Source organism: Ranitomeya variabilis, chromosome 5 (assembly GCF_051348905.1).
Source record: "Ranitomeya variabilis isolate aRanVar5 chromosome 5, aRanVar5.hap1, whole genome shotgun sequence".
Classification (NCBI taxonomy): domain Eukaryota; kingdom Metazoa; phylum Chordata; class Amphibia; order Anura; family Dendrobatidae; genus Ranitomeya; species Ranitomeya variabilis.
In genome coordinates this window covers 28,765,291-28,785,017 of record NC_135236.1, presented here as the reverse complement: position 1 = coordinate 28,785,017, position 19,727 = coordinate 28,765,291, and the positions used below count along the sequence as shown (strand labels likewise).

The 19,727-nt window shown below is 43.9% G+C and overlaps 1 protein-coding gene across 2 annotated transcripts in view; it reads right to left on the bottom strand.

Moving 5' to 3' along the window:
• Positions 1-318: 318 nt before the first annotated feature.
• Positions 319-19,727, bottom strand: part of CLDN15 (claudin 15) — a 97,308-nt gene continuing 77,899 nt past the window's right edge. For both annotated transcript variants that reach the window (XM_077261594.1, XM_077261595.1), the window contains 4 exons: positions 4,499-4,663; positions 3,846-3,927; positions 3,352-3,459; positions 319-3,117 (listed from right to left, as the gene is read on the bottom strand). In XM_077261594.1, the coding sequence (XP_077117709.1) occupies positions 2,991-3,117; positions 3,352-3,459; positions 3,846-3,927; positions 4,499-4,663 (482 nt within the window). In that variant the 3' untranslated portion in view covers positions 319-2,990. The remainder of the gene's footprint in view (positions 3,118-3,351; positions 3,460-3,845; positions 3,928-4,498; positions 4,664-19,727) is intronic.

The window sequence follows — 19,727 nt, the reverse complement described above, 5'->3', positions numbered from 1 at the left end:
AGTTAAATTAGTGACGAAATGTGGAGAAAGGTTGAACTTGTTGGACCTAGGTCTTTTTTCAACCTACATAACAATGTATTACTGTGAAGGAATTAGGTGAGATACAACACATGCTAAAAAGCAGCAGCATAGATGGCATTACACAGCAGTACTGAGCTGTGTAGCTGTGAGTCCTGAAGATGATGAGGCGAATTTGAATATCATGCTAACCTAGTCTTATCCTGACAATGTAACTCTACTGCAATAGCTGATCAGAGGTAAAAAGCACAGACAACAGTGGACACAGAGAAGAAGACATCAGTGATCACACCTTTCTCATATATACAAAATATTTTATTACAAATTACATTCAATTAGTCAGAAATGTACACATTCATTTCATAGATTTATTACAAGTCAAAATAAAGTCTGAGCCTGGACAGTAATAAAAAACTACTGGCATTAAATTCTCTTTTTCACAAAAATGCTATATTGATGCTGAACCCCTGCATGCCCTAACTCTGCCCATAAATGTCAAAGCTCCACCCTCTGTATTATGAAGGGCCCAATAATCTATTGATGATAACATCGTATGGAAGGGTAATTTTTTTGGGAGTGTCGAATTTTGTTCTTTCAAATCTGGAATATTTGGGATTTAACTACTATAATACTACCCCTAGTGGACAAGGATATACCTACTATAATACTGCCCATAGTGGACAATAATATAACTACTATAATTCTGCCCCTAGTGGACAAGGATATAATTTGTATAATACTTCCCCTAGTGGACAATAATATAACTACTATAATACTGCCCCTAGTGGACAATAATATAACTACTATAATACTGCCCCTAGTGGACAAGGATATCATTTCTATAATATTGGCCCTTAGTGGACAATATAACTACTATAATGCTGCCCCCCTAGAGAATAAGAATTTAACTACTTCCCAATAGATGAAATACATCTGCTATAATACTACAAAATATAGACTGTTATCCTGAAACTTTACCCTCTTACCTGACTTGCAATCGAAATTCATTGGTATTAACCTAATGATAGGATGACCCTCAAAATAGATAAAGGGCACCTGTGGAGTGGGCAACCATACAACTGAAAAGGTGTTTGTCACATAATATTATTACAACCTTATATAACACCACGAGTTATTTTGGAGGACCATTTTCAGATTTGCAGTACTGCTTATTGACCACTAGTGGCAGCAAAGGTGAAAAAAATTAAAAGGACAACATCTACAGGAAATATCTAATGGATTCTTCTAGTTACTGATGTTAATAGCAATGACTTTGAAACATATTTCATACTTTGCATACTGTTCATTGTAACTATTATCTTACCCTATCCTAAATTTTTGCATTTGGGTATCGTGAAAGTTTTTGCATTATTTCACTTTTGTAGATTCTATATTGCACTGAGTCTTGATGAGTTAACTTAGAATTCATCAGTTAGCTTGATCTAATGAATGGGTAGTTCGTAATTCCTTTATCAACCTTTTTCTGGACTCCTCGGTACTGATTTATGACCACATCAAAAGATGAGCTGAACTTTGATGTGGTCGTAAATCAAAAATGGCATCTCTGTATTAATCTTCTCCCAAAAAACTGTGTCAATCCTTTCGGTCTTTATTTGCAGACAATATCCCTCTTACTTGTAAGCATATCGTAGGGTAAAAATGCTTTAATGACTTGCTTTTACTCTTAATGACACATTTTTGGAGTCGTCAAATTCAACACAAAAGATAATTAAGTAAAATCATGCTTGGTACCAAAATCAGCGTTGACGAGTTAGTGTTTACATTTATAGGATTATTGTCCTGTAGTTTGGATAAATGAAGCAGAACTCTCCATCCAAAGTAGTAAATCTTCCTTCCGATGATTCTCCTTCATTTCATGACCCAATTTTCTCAAAACCATCGAGTACACAGAGGATGTTTGCAGTAAACGAGGATAGAAATGACAAATACAACTTCCATTCAACAGAAGGTTGGAGTCAGCAGGTAGAGTTCAGATGGTCAGGGATGGTCACCAGAGGTTGAAAAAGACAAGTGGTCGCCCATTGAAAGATTGACTTGATACAACACAATAAAAATGTGAACAGTAAAGACATCATTTCTCAAGTCCAGCGACCCAAAACCCAACATAACCTGTGCAAAACATGACATTTTTAATAATTCTGAAGACCAAAATCATAAAAATCATAAAGCTTGGTACTATATTAACCATCGACTTTATAAAAATATAAAACTAATAGAAATAATCAATTCACAACATGAGGTTTGGAAGACAAGTCCACCAAATGGACGGTTGTAAAATTTACAATGGGATTTGACTTTAAAAAGTCTTCACGGTTGTCCTGGTTCTGTCCATGAATGTCACATTGCCATTCACCCTATTTTACCAATTTCAACCTCATTCCTGAGCGTAGACCCAGGATCATGCTCCATTGGTTGCCGTTTATGAGTGTCCATTCTCAAACCTCGTAGGCGTCTTTCGTAACTTTCCCTCAAATAAAATATAAATGGCTAATCCAATATTCACGGCGATTGTGTAGGTCCTTTAGCAGTAATTATTCGATAGACAAAAATTATAAGAATAAATCACAAATCACAGACTGTTGTGGATATTTTAAACATTTTACAAAATTGTCAAAAATAGTAAAAAAAAAAATTGTAGATTTTCCATAGGGGCTTTACTATTCTTATTGGGAGTTAAGCAGCTTTGAGGAAGGACGTTTTTCACGTTTTTCTCCTTGATTTGGGCATCATTAAATGAGATGTTGTAGGCCTCAAAAGAACATTTTTGGCACCAACAGATCAATACATCCATCTCAGAAGTTTCATAAAAAAGCAGAGACGCTTAAATGTTTGACAACTGAAAATGCAGACGGACCGTAGCTAAAGACGGTAGAGCTTGAAGTGTGTGGGAAACGGACTTCACGTTTTGGAGGATTTTTCAGTGTGCCTTGTACAGTCCTTAGTCTCGCGAGCTATACGTATGCATTCTTCCCATATTTGGAGATACTGTTACTGGATTCATATCGAGGAAGGGCAGCTTGAGGGGCAGCCTTAGCCGAAGATTGGTTATTCGTTTGGCGATAGTTATAGGTGTATTTCCTGAGGGAACATAGCAAATTAGAACAGTTATAAAATACTATACTATACTCCACATGACATGTATATGGCAAGGTTTGGGGTTGTTGATATACATTTTTATGATTGGGGTTCAGCTGCTATAAGTGCTACTTATTTAGGGATCCCACTGCATATTAGGGTACTTCCAGCTCTTGGATTTTCATGGCTTGGTGGTGTCCTGGGTTGCTTAGCTCATGGAACTATCCTGGTACTTACTGTTTAGCTTTGGTCACTTGTTTGTATGAACAACACATCAATCCTCCTCCGACAACATCCAGAAGGGCACCTGACCAGCCAAGGTAAAGAGCTGGACCGATCTCATATCTGTAGGAAAAGAGCAAACATTTTAGGGATGAGAGCAAGTTTGATAGAGCACCAATAAATTCACATTCCCAAAAAAGGAGAGTATCAACCAGTGGTCAGTGAATCATCTTGTGTGTTGTCCAACTTGTGGGCGAACTTTACAACTAACTGTTGGAAACATGTCAAGAAGTTCCTGGCAGTGACAAGGTTGGGATTTATCCTAACAATCACATTTCAGACTATCCAAAACAAAGGCAGATTAGCCAATATCTGGAAATAACAACTGGGAACATAGAGAAAAGTACACCATGAAGACCTAAACCATTGGTGGATCTGGAATGGAGCTTTTGTGGAGTGGGGTTAGTAACAGTGAAAGTGAAGGAGTCTAGTTGATAATCAGTACATACTTAGTTCCAGGGTACAAGGGGTTGAAGAAGTCTTTGGTGATGTTGAAGGCATACCATGAGACCGAAATCCCAGCGCAGATACCTGGAGGGAAAAATAAAAAGAGATAGAAATATTGTAATGTATAGGAATACTTAGGGAGGGGAAGCTGCTCTGCGGGATGGTGTACACTGATTTTAAGATGTGCTATAGTTATCCGTTAGACTATCACATTAGTTCTTGATCGAGGACCACCTTTCTTTTCCAGTTTATAAGGTCATTATGAATGGTTCTTTCACTGCTCTGGTATACGAATAGGATATCAAAATACACTGCAGTGCTGGATGTCCAACAAACCCAATCAACTGTAATGGGGTCTATTAGGTTTCCATCATAGAATCAGACATTTTATCAGACTGTGAAAAGAAGCATCTAAGATGAGAACATCGCCTTATAAGATGTCCAGTCACCTTTATATAGAGTGATATTAAAGCCTGGAAATCAGTGGTGGTACAAGACTTCACCAATGTAAGACCACCAATGTTGTCTCTTATTTATCTACAACACATCAGCAGATTTTCTTTTTTTGTCATGATTTTCCTCTCTCGATAGTCTTGGACCTTTTGTTTTGAATCTAAACCTTAAATGTAATACATGTAAGCCCATCTTATCTCACCTGCAAATATCGAGAGAGCTCCAGATGCTGTTGCAAGCTTTCCCTTCAGTGCTATGTTGCCATCTGCAACTTTAGTGCACTGAAGCCCGAGCATTCCCAGCAAGCATGCTAAGAGTCCAAACACCAGAGAGGAGATGATCAGAGCCCTGGAAGCCTGCAAGTACCCTGTGAAGACAAACAGAGAGATCCTTAGTGATTCCACCAGCAATTCTCCATACAAGATCCCTTATGTCTCTTATCATGGTAATCCATTGTCCTTTAGAAATTTGTAAGATTGGTGGACTTTAGAAGAAAGTTATGTAGATCCCGCAGTTGTGTGTGGTGACTCTACTAGGAAGAAAATAAAAGACCACCAGGAGTTGTCAACCCTCCAGAGAAGCAGATTCTATTGAAACTCTAGATTTTATCAATAGGAGAACATGAGATGAACGCAGGAGCACCCCAATCTGGATTCTGCAGATACTGTACACATGCCACGTTGACACGATATCTCTTGACCTAAATATTGTCTGTAGCCTCATGGATAAACTGAGCAAAATTTGACACCATTTCCTTATGTAAAACCCAATTTCTTTCATGCACCTACAGTGGCTTGTGAAAGTATTCACCCCCTTGGCATTTTTTTCTGTTTTGCTACCTCGCAACCTGGAATTTCACTGTTTTTGAGGGTTTGCATCAGTTCATGTTAAGGACACATGCCTACAACTGTGAACATTTGGTTTTCTTTTTATTGTGAAGCAAACAACAAATAGGACAAAATAACTGAAAACTTCAGTATGCATAACTATTCACCCCTAAAGTCAAAACTTTGTACAGCCCCCTTTTGCTGCAATTATAGGACACTTTGGATAAGTCTCTATGAGCTTTCTACATCTGGCCACTTGAATTTTTGCCTATTTCTCAAGGTAAAACTGCTCTAGCTCCTTCAAGTTAGATGGCTTCCTCTGGTGTACAGCAATCTTCACGTCTTCCCACAGATTCTCAATTGGATTAAGGACTGGGCTTTCACTAGGCCACTCCAAAACATTTACACATTTGGGTGATTGTGTTTTGGAAGATGAACCTCCGTCCCAGTCTCAAATCACAGACAGACTGAATCAAGTTTTGCTCAAGAATATCCCCGTATATCACACCATCCATCTTCCCCTGGACTCGGACCATTTTCCCTGTCCTTGCTGTCAATAAACATCCCAACAGCATGATGCTGCCACCACCATGTTTCATTGTTGGGATGGTGTTCTTGGAATGATGAGCTGTGTTGGTTTGGCACCAGACATAGCGTTTACCTTCGTGGTCAAAAAGTTCAATTTTGGTTTCATTTGACCAAAGCACCTTCCTTCGCACATTTGGGGAACCTCTCACATGTCTTCTGGCAAACTCAAAATGAGCCTTACAATTTTTGTGTGTAAATAAAAGTTTTTTTGCTAACTCTTCCATAAAGGTTGTTTGGACAGATACGCCAGTCTCTGCTTGGGAACTCCGCAGCTCCTTCAGGGTTACCTTTGGCATCTGTGCTGCCTATGATTAATGCCCTGTTTGCCTGGGCTGAGAGTTTTGGTGTGCAGTCCTCTATTGGCAGGTTTGCTGTGGTACCATATTCTTTCCATTTGATGATAATGGATTTGATGGTGCTCCGGGGGATCATCAGAGATTGGGATATTTTTTTTTCTAACCCAACACTGACTTTTACTTCACAACTTTGTCCCTGACTTGATCTCCTAGGACTTCATGGTGTTGTTTGTAGACCTCCTTGGTCTTCATGGTGTTGTTTGGAGATCTCCTTGGTCTTCATGGTGTTGTTTGGAGATCTCCTTGGTCTTCATGATGTTGTTTGGTGATCTCCTTGGTCTTCATGATGTTGTTTGGTTAGTGGTGCCTCTTGTTAATGGTGTTTCAGCCTCTATGGCCTTTTAGAAAAGGTAAAGTATATACCGTACACTGACAGACATGTGACACTTAGATTGCACACAGGGGGACGTCCTGTCACTAAACATATGACTTATGAAGAGAATTGCTTGCACCAGAAAAAGGGCCTCATAGCAAAAGGGCGAATACATATGCACATACCAATTTTTATTTATTTTATCCCATAAATGTAATTGATGCCTATATTTTTCTCAGTTCACTTCACTAACTTAGACTATTTAGTGCTGATTCATCACACACAAATCGGATTATGAAAATATTTAAACACAGGTTGTAATGTAACAACATAAGTAAAAAGGGGGTGAATACTTTCGCAAGCCACTATACATGTTCATGGGGTTAACTTATAGGGATTATACCATGAATTAGGCCTATAAATTAAAACACAAGAGAGACTATAAATCGTGAGCTACTGGACAATGTCACAACACCCATTTCTCTCCCAGAATCAAAGGAAATTCCAGGGCAATCCCACAATAAGGTCGGTTCATGGTTATTTTATGTCCTCCAATGCTTTCTCAAACACTGGGGATATCATTGAAAGATGATGGATGGTGCTGCATAAAATACATAACCCCAGATATCTCCACCAGTGATTCAGATTTTGGCCATAAATCAGCCCCATAGTGCCAGTGCTATGGATTCTTGTAAAGTGCAAGCTACAGATTCCAATCCACCTTCTACGGACCAGATTTTAGAAGATCACATGAGGTGGACACCACTCATTGAGCACTTCATAAAGAACCACAGAAGTTACCAAAATCATAGATGAGTATCAAAGTGTTTCTGGGACTCTAACTTAGTTCTAAGTAATTTCCACTCCTTCTATAAAAGCTTGTCCAACTCCAAGAATCTGTCTAAACACCTAAACTCCTCCAAATTTCCCTTTTCCAATTTCATACATTTTCTTCCTTATAATATAGACCTTCAGCTTATGAACTGCTGGTCTTGGCTGTTACTATTGGTTCCAATTTTGGTAAGACCACATTGGCATGCCAAGGCTTGGCTTATCACTCTCCACAAGGAGGAACTTTACCCTTTGGATCTCGATGAGAAGCCTCTCACCTAGCCAAACCAGAACTCACACTTTGCACAGATGAGGGGCAGCTCTCTAAAAATTGTCTACAAATTGAGATGGTGGTTGGGCTTTTATACTAAGTTATATGGCAAGGCTTGTTAAAGGGTTGCTTCCAATAGATGGCACTAGAGTTCAAGTACTTTTCTTCTCTCAAGAGTCAAGTTGCATGGTAAGATCTACCATATACAGTGTATGATGAAATAGTGTAACTCTGCAAAACTTGACCATTAGCCAAACACCAGGTCCACACTTATGAAAGTTGTAGGTAATTCATAACTTCTTTAAAAAGCTGCAAGATTTTCCTAAACATGAACTTTGTCTATGAGGGAACTATTGAAGTAACTTCTACATCTAGTATGGAGCTCATCAAAAGGGTGGTTCCTAGCCAAGGGGCCTATGGGTTGAGTTGAAGTGCTCTACTCACACTGCTTTGAAGTGTAAATCTGGAAATACTCTTACTGTAAACCTCAGACTGAAGCCTTTCAAAGTATGCCAATGTATGACACATCAATGGGACATTCCATAAGCACTGTGGTCTGGCTTGGACAATCTGTAGGCACTTTGCTGTGGATGGGACACTGCATAGGTACTGTGGTCTCAATGACACACCATATAAGTGCTTATGAGGTCTGTATGGTGTGTTCCATAGGTATTGTGGACACTTTAGGTGCTAAGGTCTAGATATGACTCTTTATAGGTAATAATGTCTGGTAGGGACACTCACTAGGTACTGAGGTCTGGATGGGACACTGTTGAGAAACTTAGGTTTGGATGGGACACTCCATAGTAGAAGTCTGGTTGGGACACTGTTTAGAGACGTAATTCTGGAATGGACACTGTAAAGGTACTGAGGACTGGATGGGACACTCCACAGGAGTTGAGGTCAGGTTGGGACAATGTTTAGAGACTTAGGTCTGGATGGGACACTGTAAAGGTACTGAGGACTCGATGGGACACTCCATAGGAGTTGATGTCTGGTTGGGACAATGTTTAGAGACTTAGGTCTGGATGGTGCACTCTGTCATGATTCCCAATGGCAGGGACATGGGCAAAAACAGGACTAGCTCTAGGAAGATGGAATCTAAGCTGACCGCGATGCTGAACCTAACGCACAACTACCAGTGGCCGGGGAACGTACCTGCGTTTTATCCCTAGACGTCTCGCACCAGCCGGAGATCTAGCTACCCCTAATAGAGGAAACACAGACCTGGCTTGCCTCCAGAGAAAACCCCAAAGTAATAGTAGCCCCCAACATATAATGACGGTTAGTTAAGAAGAAAACACATACGCAGTATGAATACAGGTTCAGCAAAGAGAGGCCCACTAACTAGATAGCAGAAAATACAAAAGTGGACTTCGCGGTCAACTCAAAACCCTACAAAATACCATCCTGAAATGACTTTAAACTCCGGTATCAACTCATGACACCGGAGTGGTCATTTCAGTTCACTAGAGCTTCCAGCAGCAAGATTCACATAAATGCACGCTGGACAAAAGGTACAAATGATCAAACTTATCTGACTCAGCAGACTTGGAGCAGGTAGCAAGTAACAGAGGAGCTCTGGTAACATTGATAGCCGGCAAGTAAATGAGTGAGAAGCCAGACTATATAGGAAACTCCCATTTCCTGATGGGAACAGGTGCACTGGAGATAGAAGACAGAAGTCAACCAGTACCACCAGTAGCCACCAGAGGGAGCCCACAAACAGAATTCACAACAGCACTCTAAAGGTCCCAAGGACTGGATGGGACACTCCATAGGAGTTGATGTCTGGTTGGGACAATATTTAGAGACTTAGGTCTGGATGGTACACTCTAAAGGTACTGAGGACTGGATGGGACACTCCATAGGAGTTGAGATCAGGTTGGGACAATGTTTAGAGACTTAGGTCTGGATGGGACACTCTAAAGGTACTGAGGACTGGATGGGACACTCCATAGGAGTTGAGGTCAGGTTGGGACAATGTTTAGAGACTTAGGTCTGGATGGGACACTCTAAAGGTACCGAGGATTGGATGGGAAACTCCATAGGAGTTGAGGTCTGGTTGGGACACTTTATAGGTGTTGAGTTCTGGATGGCACACTTCCTATGAAATCATCGAAAACCACATTTAAGGAGTAAAATACTGTCTAGTAATTCACCAAAAATAGTACTATTAAAATTAAATTCTATTAAAGCCATTAAAACACATTAAATTTAAAAAAATGACAATGTCAGTAGACATCCTCATTGACAGTGGGGACCAATTTCAGAACAAAAACAGCCCAGGGAATCCTAGATGACCCTGAAGGAGTCCCTATAATTTCAGCCTTCATGGACGCGTAGGTTGGCACCATAAATTCGCAACTGGCACCCTTGCTCACCAATGGCTAGCCATGTCACATGGAGATGATGTCCAATGGCATACGATTCTGTTGGACATCATCTCTATGTGCCATGCAGTTTATCATTACGGCACACCTACATCTCAGCAGCTAATTACCATGTTTAATGCTTAATATTTTCTACTCCTGATGAACCTACTAAAAGGGGAAACGCATTGAGTCTGGCACACTGTCAGAGGGTGTAATTATTTAACCCTCCTTTCTGCACCTATACTCTATACATATCACCTGTAAATGATCTGTATGGCTCATGCTTGTAACTAATTAATGTAGCCTCTGGCTATATATTAGATTATGGACACAATACTACAGTCTTAATGTGATGTCATTGTTTAGATTGTACATTGCCCGATGTCTTTCCTTGGTTTTGCCTACATGGGGTTATCTTTTACATAATTCATGGTTCCATTATATCTAGTTTCTAAATGGTGACAAAACTGTAATTTCTTAAATTGTGTTATGGGTACAAAAGAGTGCAATAGGACTAGCCATTGGTGAGCAGGGGTGCCACTTGCAAATTTATGGTGCCAACCTCTGTGGCCAGGAAGGGTGAAAGTATAGGGACATCTTCAGGGTCATCTAGGATTCCCTGGGCTATTATTGTTCTGAAATTGGTCCTCATTGCCATGGATTGTCATGGAGGATGGCTACTGACATTATAGTTTTTTTAAAAATATATAGTTACTGTGTTTTAACAGCTTTAAAACAATTTTCTATATACTTAGGTCTGGACCCTCTATAGGTAGTGTGGTCTGGATGGGACACACAGTAGGTGCCGGTCTCTCTATGGAATGTTTCATAGGTATTGTGGACACTCCCTAGGTGTTGAGGTCTGGATGTGACTCTTTATCGATAATAATGCCTGGGGTGACACTACACAGGTACTGATGCCTGGATGGATTATCCCCTAGGTACTGATGCCTGGATGGATTATCCCCTAGGTACTGATGTCTGGATGGATTATCCCCTCGGTACTGATGTCTGGATGGATTGTCTCCTAGGTACTGATATCTGGATGGATTATCCCCTAGGTGCTGATGCCTGGATGGATTATCCCCTAGGTACTGATACATGGATGGATTATCCCGTAGGTACTGATGCCTGGATGGATTATCCCCTAGGTACTGATGCCTGGATGGATTATCCCCTAGGTACTGATGCCTGGATGGATTATCCCCTAGGTACTGATGTCTGGATGGATTATCCCCTAGGTACTGATGCCTGGATGGATTATCTCCTAGGTACTGATACATGGATGGATTATCCCCTAGGTACTGATGCCTGGATGGATTATCCCCTAGGTACTGATGTCTGGATGGATTATCCCCTAGGTACTGATGCCTGGATGGATTATCCCCTAGGTACTGATGCATGGATGGATTATTCCCTAGTTACTGATGTCTGGATGGATTATCTCCTAGGTACTGATATCTGGATGGATTATTCCCTAGGTGCTGATGTCTGGATGGATTATCCCCTAGGTACTGATGCCTGGATGGAGTATTTCCTAGGAACTGATATCTGGATGGATTATTCCCTAGGTGCTGATGTCTGGATGGATTATCCCCTAGGTACTGATGCCTGGATGGATTATCCCCTAGGTACTGATGTCTGAATGGATTATCCCCTAGGTACTGATGCCTCGATGGATTATCCCCTAGGTACTGATGTCTGGATGGATTATCCCCTAGGTACTGATGTCTGGATGGATTATCCCCTCGGTACTGATGTCTGGATGGATTATCCCCTAGGTACTGATGTCTGAATGGATTATCCCCTAGGTACTGATGCCTCGATGGATTATCCCCTAGGTACTGATGTCTAAATGGATTATCTCCTAGGTACTGATATCTGGATGGATTATCCCCTAGGTACTGATGCATGGATGGATTATCCCCTAGGTACTGATGTCTGGATGGATTATCTCCTAGGTACTGATGTCTGGATGGATTATCTCCTAGGTACTGATATCTGGATGGATTATTCCCTAGGTGCTGATGTCTGGATGGATTATCCCCTAGGTACTGATGCCTGGATGGATTATCTCCTAGGTACTGATGCCTGGATGGATTATCCCCTAGGTGCTGATGTCTGGATGGATTATCTCCTAGGTACTGATGCCTGGATGGATTATCCCCTAGGTACTGATGCCTGGATGGATTATCTCCTAGGTACTGATGTCTGGATGGATTAACCCCTAGGTACTGAAGCCTGGATGGATTATCTCCAAGGTACTGATGCCTGGATGGATTATCCCCTAGGTACTGATGTCTGGATGGATTATCTCCTAGGTACTGATATCTGGATGGATTATCTCCTAGTTACTGATGTCTGGATGAATTATTCCCTAGGTACTGATATCTGGATGGATTATCCCCTAGGTGCTGATGTCTGGATGGATTATCCTCTAGGTACTGATCTCTGAATAAATTATCCCCTAGGTACTGATGTCTGGATGAATTATCCCCTAGGTACTGATGTCTGGATGGATTATCTCCTAGGTACTGATATCTGGATGGATTATCCCCTAGGTGCTGATGTCTGGATGGATTATCCCCTAGGTGCTGATGTCTGGATGGATTATCCCCTAGGTGCTGATATCTGGATGGATTATCTCCTAGGTGCTGATATCTGGGTGGATTATCTCCTAGGTACTGATATCTGGATGGATTATCTCCTAGGTGCTGATGTCTGGATGGATTATCCCCTAGGTACTGATGTCTGGATGGATTATCCCCTAGGTACTGATGTCTGGATGGATTATCCCCTAGGTGGTGATGTTTGGATGGATTATCTCCTAGGTGCTGATGTCTGGATGGATTATCCCCTAGGTGGTGATGTCTGGATGGATTATCCCCTAGGTACTGATGTCTGGATGGATTATCCCCTAGGTACTGATGTCTGGATGGATTATCCCCTAGGTACTGATGTCTGGATGGATTATCCCCTAGGTACTGATGTCTGGATGGATTATCCCCTAGGTACTGATGTCTGGATGGATTATCTCCTAGGTGCTGATGTCTGGATGGATTATCCCCTCGGTACTGATGTCTGGTTGGATTATTCCCTAGGTACTGATGTCTGGATGGATTATCCCCTAGGTACTGATGTCTGGATGGATTATCCCCTAGGTACTGATGTCTGGATGTGTGGCTGGGTCTCTCCACAGGTCCTATCACACTACCTCTACAGTCTATAAAGCCATCTAAACACTACGGCAGCAGGATATTCATATCATTAGTTTATGTCATGGGCATAAATAGTCATCTATCTATTTCACAGGTTACAGAGTACATTGTGGATGAGTTCAGTACAATCTTTAGATAATGTCAGCAGTCTGGTTGCATAATGAAATTTTCCATGTTTACACTTTCCATTTTATCTTTGCCTCATTATCACTGAGAAAACTTCTGTCACCTTGACTCTTGACCTAATTACTGGCTGTAACAATTGGTTCCGGTTTTTGTAAAACCTATTACATGTAATGACATTGAAGGAGTCTAAGTTTAACATTTACTACGCATCATTTCCACACTTATGCAAGTTGTAGTTATTGCCTGATTATCAATATTTTACAATGGAGCAAGAGTGTCCTAAACCTCCACAGCTACAACGGAAGTCATGGAAAGTGTGGTTCCTTGCCAAGGAGGTTATGGATTTGGTGGCTCTCAGCCAAGAAACCCATGGAAAAAACTGACCTTAGCGCAGGTCAATCTTGAACTTTGCCATCCTGAAAGGGTTGGAGTCACAATCTCTGAATAAACTAAGTAGCATTCACAATTGTTCCAGCCAAAGCAAGTTGTGCCTCAGTTCACAGACAGGTAATAGGTAGAATGAAAGTGTCCTCCTTGTCTGGACTCCACCGACTGGCTGTAATTATGACCTTAGCCAAGTGTGTGCAATAATTAGCAACCTCTGCTAGTACAGCAAGCATTCTTGCCAAAGACCTGGCTAAAACAAAACATGGTTCAGCCAATAATTAAAATATATGTAATGGGGCAGAATCAAAAAGTTTTTGTCCATAATTGATCCGACGCAGGAAGTTTGCCTGGAAACATAATCATCTGGTGGAGATGTTGGCTTCCAGTCAAGAGATTGGAGAGGATTGACTTCAGGTCAGGGCAACTCCCATAGTAGGATGGTTTGAGTCATGACCCAACAAGAAGACCACACCATCCTTTTAAAAGGGATGGGAAAATGAGATTTAATAGGAATAAATGGTGGAGTGAGCATCAGAAAAGGTCCATTGTGATGTCTGTAATGGTGCCACCAGGCATCTTGCAACAATCAGCTGAAATCAGGGTCAGTAGAAAAAAGGATGCCAGCAATGTGTCCAGTGCCTAAACCACAAACACATTTTGCCAAAAATATTGTCAAACTCAAGGGTGGAACTCAATGTTGCCCGTAAATCCATAATGTAGTAATATGACTGGTGCTATAACTCCCTCCAAACAGGTATGTAATAGGCAAGTATGAGAATGGTGCCCATGTTTCAGGACGTAATGATATAAATGCGTAAAAGAGACAATTCCACATGGAGCGGTGTACCTGGGTAGTAGTGGTCACGTTAGTCTCCACAGCCGTAGGGTATAATGGTATTATGACGATGCAACGCCTGGTACATGCCTATCATACAGCCGTGTTGGCACAGGTACTGCTCACACAGGACGTTATGTGCTTTATAAAAGGATTAAGCTGCAATTATTATGATTAATGGTCTCATTGAAAACTTCTCCACTTACAGCCCTGGAAACTTCAGATGTAATGAGCTGGAAACTTATCTCCCTCCTTTACCCCTTTATATAGCATTGCTGCCAATGCTCTGTATTAGGATTTACCTCCCGGAAACGATTCATGTCGATGGTTCACGTGTCACAGAGAACTTGTATATTATAGCATTATATTTAGTTCACACAGCAGGTCCAGTCTCTCTTATCCGGTCCCTCGCCCCTGGTGTATAGCATCTGCCTCCAGTATATAAATTAACATCTGGCCCCTTGGCATCGGTTTATAACATCCACCTCCTCACCCATGGTGTAGGCCATCCGCTCCTGGTATATAACATCCAGCCCCTCTGCACGGGTATACAACATTCACCTCCTCGCCCCTGGTGTATACTGTTCGCCCCTGGTATATAACATCCACATCCTCGCCCCCAATATATAACCTCTGCTTCTTCGCTACCAATATATAATGTTTGACTCCTAAGCATTGGGATATAACATTCGCCTCCTCGTCTCTGGTGTATAAGATCCGGCCCTCACCCCGATGTATAACATCTGTTCCCCCGTCCCCGATGCATAACTTCCTACCCCTCACCCCTGGTGTATAACATCTGGCCATTGTCTAAGTGTATAACATCTGCCCTCTCGAATGCCGGTGTAACAGGCCAGATTAACCCCCCACCCAGAATATACCTGGGGTTATAGTGGCCTAGGCCAGATTATACCCCTCTGGGCCAGAATATACCATAGCTGCTGTAGATCAGACTTTTCATGCTTTTGAGAACCATTGAGTGATATACTTAATAACGGGGCCCCAGTCAGTGCACAGGGGTCCAAGGCAGCATACAGCGGCCCCAGGCAGCGCACAGGGGGGCAGAGATAGTGCATGGGGCCCCAGACATGGCACAGGATTGAGTGATATACTCAAGAACGGGGCCCCAGGCAGCGCACATGGAGGCAAAGACAACGAACGGGGTCCCAGCAGCACACGGGGCCCCAGGCAGCCACAGGGGCCCCAGGCAGCACACTGGGGCACCAGGCAGTGCACAGGGGCCCCAGGCAACACACAGGGAGGCAGAGACAGCGAACGGGGACCCAAGCAGCACATGGGGGCTCCAGGCAGCGCACAGGGGTCTCAAGAAGTGCAGCGGGCCCCAGACATCACACATTGCACTGGGGTCCCAGACATCACACAGGGGCCCCAGGCATTGCACAGGATTGAGTGATATAATCAAGAACAGGGCCCCAGACATCACACATGAGGTCCCACACAGCACACAGGGGGTCCCAGACAGCGCACGGGGGTCAGAAACAGCACACAGAACCCCTATGCACTGTCTCTTTCCCCTTTGCATGCTGTCTCTGCCCCCTGTGCAATGTCTGGGGTCCCATGCGCTGTCTCTGCCCCTCTGTGCTCTGCCTGGGGCCCCTGTATGCTGCCTGGGGCCCTGTGCACTGCCTGATGCCCCTGTGTACTGCCTGGGGCCCTGTGCGCTGCCTGGAGCCCTCGTGTGCTGCCAGGCCCCTGATCCCTGATGTATATGCAGCGCCCCAGAGTCCTGGTCGTTGCAGTATTGTCGCTCTTCCACCAGTGGGAGTGATGGTACGTCTGATGGTACTAAAGGAGTTCACCTTACCAGGTATCACAGTCACACACTACACTTCACACTCCAGCCACCTGGGGGAGCAAAAGGTTCTATCTACTAGGCCACTCCTCACACTCGGGTAAAACTGGGGGTTGGATAGGAAGTTAGAGAGAAAGCTGCTGGGTGAGACCCGGAGAAGACCTGTCAGGCAGACAGGGAGAGAAAAAGGAGGAACATCTGAGCTGCAGACAGAGGTCCCTGTCAGGGGTGGGATCCTGACAGAGACATAGCAAGGGATAGAAAGTTACGGAGCTGCACCTGCACTGCATTGCGGCAGCATCCTAAGAAAGGACAAGAAGCGAAGTATATTGTGGAGAAGTGAGAAACGAGATCACAGCACAAAGAGTTAATACCGGGAGGAGTCTTTTTTTAAGACCGGCAACATCCTTCTGAGACGCGTAGCCGGTGGCCGGAACACCGAGGGAGTAATTGGCTCTATGCATTACTTCGAAACACGGCAGGACAGTTAATTCCAAGTTGGCTGCCCAACCTTTAACCTAATGAAGACAACGGAGGCAAATTGTGGGAGAGGGGCGTCTCTAGGGTCCCTATAAAATAGCTCCAGGCCTACCCCGTCATACGGGTCATCCTAGCCATACCATCTGGGAGACGGAGAGAGAACATCAGAAATATACACGAGAGTTGTGAGGACTATCCCGTGGTGCTCAGCAGGGAGGTACTACAACACACAGGCGCTAGTAGGAAGGCTACTGATTTCCACCTGCAAAGGGAACTCTGGATGTGCCTTCGGACCGGCCGGACTCTCCTGCCCTGTGAACGGTACTCTGGACTGTGGACGCTGAAGTCTTCAGTAAAAGTTAAAGAGACTGCAACCTTTGTGTCCTCGTTATTCATCGCGCCTTACAACATCCACCATTACCACCTACTCTTCAAGGGAAGCCCTGGGGACATACTTCACCTGTGGGAAGGTATAACATCTAGCTGCCATTCCATCACCCCAGCGGACCCCTAGCAGCGTCGGTCACCCTGACCGAACACCACAGGTGGCGTCACGAACACTTGACAAATTACACCTTTAATTGGGCGCCCCTTAGCAGGGCCACAGACCGGGTTGGGCCACTGTGACATCCCCAGAACCGAGACAGAGGGACCCGGTACCGAGTACCCCACTGCCCTGCGCCTGGGGGCGATCCATATATCATCCGGTCCCTCCCTCCTGGTGTATAAAATCCAGCCCCTCACTCCTGTTGTATAACATGTGGTCCCTCCCTCCTGATGTATAACATCCGTTCCCTCCCTCCTGGTGTATAACATCCGGCCCCTCAATCCTGTTGTATAACATCTGATCTCTCTCCCCTGTAGTGTAATATTCGGCCTATCACCCTTGGTGTATAACATCAGTCCTCCCATCCCCAGTGCATAACATCCGGCTCTCACTCCTGATATATAAAATTCTGCCCTCACCCCAGTGTACAACATCCGACCCTCACTCCTGGTGTATAACATCAGTCCACCGTCCCAAGTGCATAACTTATGGCTCTCACAACTGGTGTCTAAAATTTGGCCCTCACCCCAATGTATAACATCCGCCTCCAGACCCTCGGTAAATAACATCCGATCTCTCGCTCCCGGGGCATAACATCTGTCCCCTCACCCTCAATGTATAACATCCTTTCCCATTGCCCCCATTGTTAACTTTTGGCTCCATGCTCACTGACACCAGTGTGGTTCTGCAATAAAACCACTGGGGTAACAAGTCCGGTCATGACATTTCTTCCTCCATCACCTGTGAGTGATATTATTGAGAAGTGGAACCACAGCAACTCAGCCACGAAGTGGAGACCCTGTAACATTGCAGAGCGGGGGACCGAGAGGAGCAGAGGGCAGAAAAGTAACCACCGCTCTGCTAATCCCATAACTGCAGAGTCCAGACCTCCTCTAGAATCAGCACAAACATTGGATGGAGCAGCGTAAAGCCACCACTGGACTCTGGAGGAGATGTATTCTGAGCAGTGACGGATCGCACTTCTTTATCTACATCTGATGGAGGTAACTGGGTTTGGTGATTCCAGGAGAACGTTACCACCTGACTGTACTGTGCCCGTTGTACAGATGGTGGAGGAGGATAATGCTATGGAATTGTTATCAAGGGGCGGCCTCAGCTCCTTAATTTCAGTCAAGGTAAACCTTAAGGGTATGTGCACACGTTGCAGATTTCTTGCAGAAATTTCCTGAAGAAAACTGGAAATTTTCTGCAAGAAATCCGCATTTTTTTTTTTGCGTTTTTTTTCCGTTTTTTTTGCGTTTTTTTAGCATTCTGCAAGCGTAATTAGCTTGCAGAATGCTAAAGTTTTCCAAGCGATCTGTAGCATCGCTTGGAAAACTGACTGACAGGTTGGTCACACTTGTCAAACATAGCGTTTGACAAGTGTGACCAACTTGTTACTATAGATGCTGCTTTTGCAGCATCTATAGTAAAAGATAGAACGTTTAAAAAAAATAAAAAAAATAAAAAAAATGCTTATACTCACCCGCAGACATCAGATCTCCTCACCGGCGTCCGTTCCGTATAGATGGTGTGTGTGTAGAGACCGCAGGTAAAGAAGGATGCAGGGACAAATAGGAGCCAGAAAGCAAATAGCGTTTTTAACTTTCTTTTTAACTTCCAACCAAAAAGATAACAAACGTTTTCCACGCAGGGAACTTATATACAAGAACACAATCTCGCAGTAAATCCCAATTATTATATGGCCGCCCTGAACTATACCCGTAGAACGCGGCAGCGCCTCACTAGTGACTCCCTACTAAGATAAAGTCAACAACGGTCACTTATCAGTGCTGGTTCAGCGATGTAGTCCTGACGGGGAGGCTCCGACAACGCCGTAGTCCTGATGGCGGAGGAAGGAGGTGTCTTCTGGCGACGGGCCCAGGCGTAGAGTCGAGTCCAGAATGTCTTTTGCGGTGCTGCGTTCCCTCCTGCAGGCGGACGTTGATCCGAGGTAACAGCCTCCCAGTCCAGAGAAGAGTCTTTTTGAGGAGGATTAGGAGAATAATCAGTATCAGTCACAGCTGAGACGAAACCATGCGAGTCTGTAGCACTCTCTGGCAAGGTGTTCTCAGGGAGCGCGGTAATACTGTCCCTGAGCTGGTCAGCACTACCCCTCTGCCTGGGGGGTCGCTGACGACGAATGCGCCTCTTTTTGGGGGCTCCAGTAATTGCCCGCAGTGTCTGTTGCATGTTTTCCCCCTGCTTCCTGCAAGTCTCACTGCGGCCTGCACACACACAGCAACTGCGCTGCAGTTTCCTCTCCTCAGAGATTTCCCGCGCTTCTCTGCCCCTGCTTTCGCGCGTTTTGCTTTTTATCCTCTCCTCTCCCTGCGTCACTCTGCCTCCTGTCACATGAGCCTGACTTCCCATGCACCCCTCAAATCCGTCCCCCGGAACCCCGACTCCCGGCAACAATGGTTCCACCCGTCTGCACAGCTCACCAGGTCCCTGTCCCCTACAT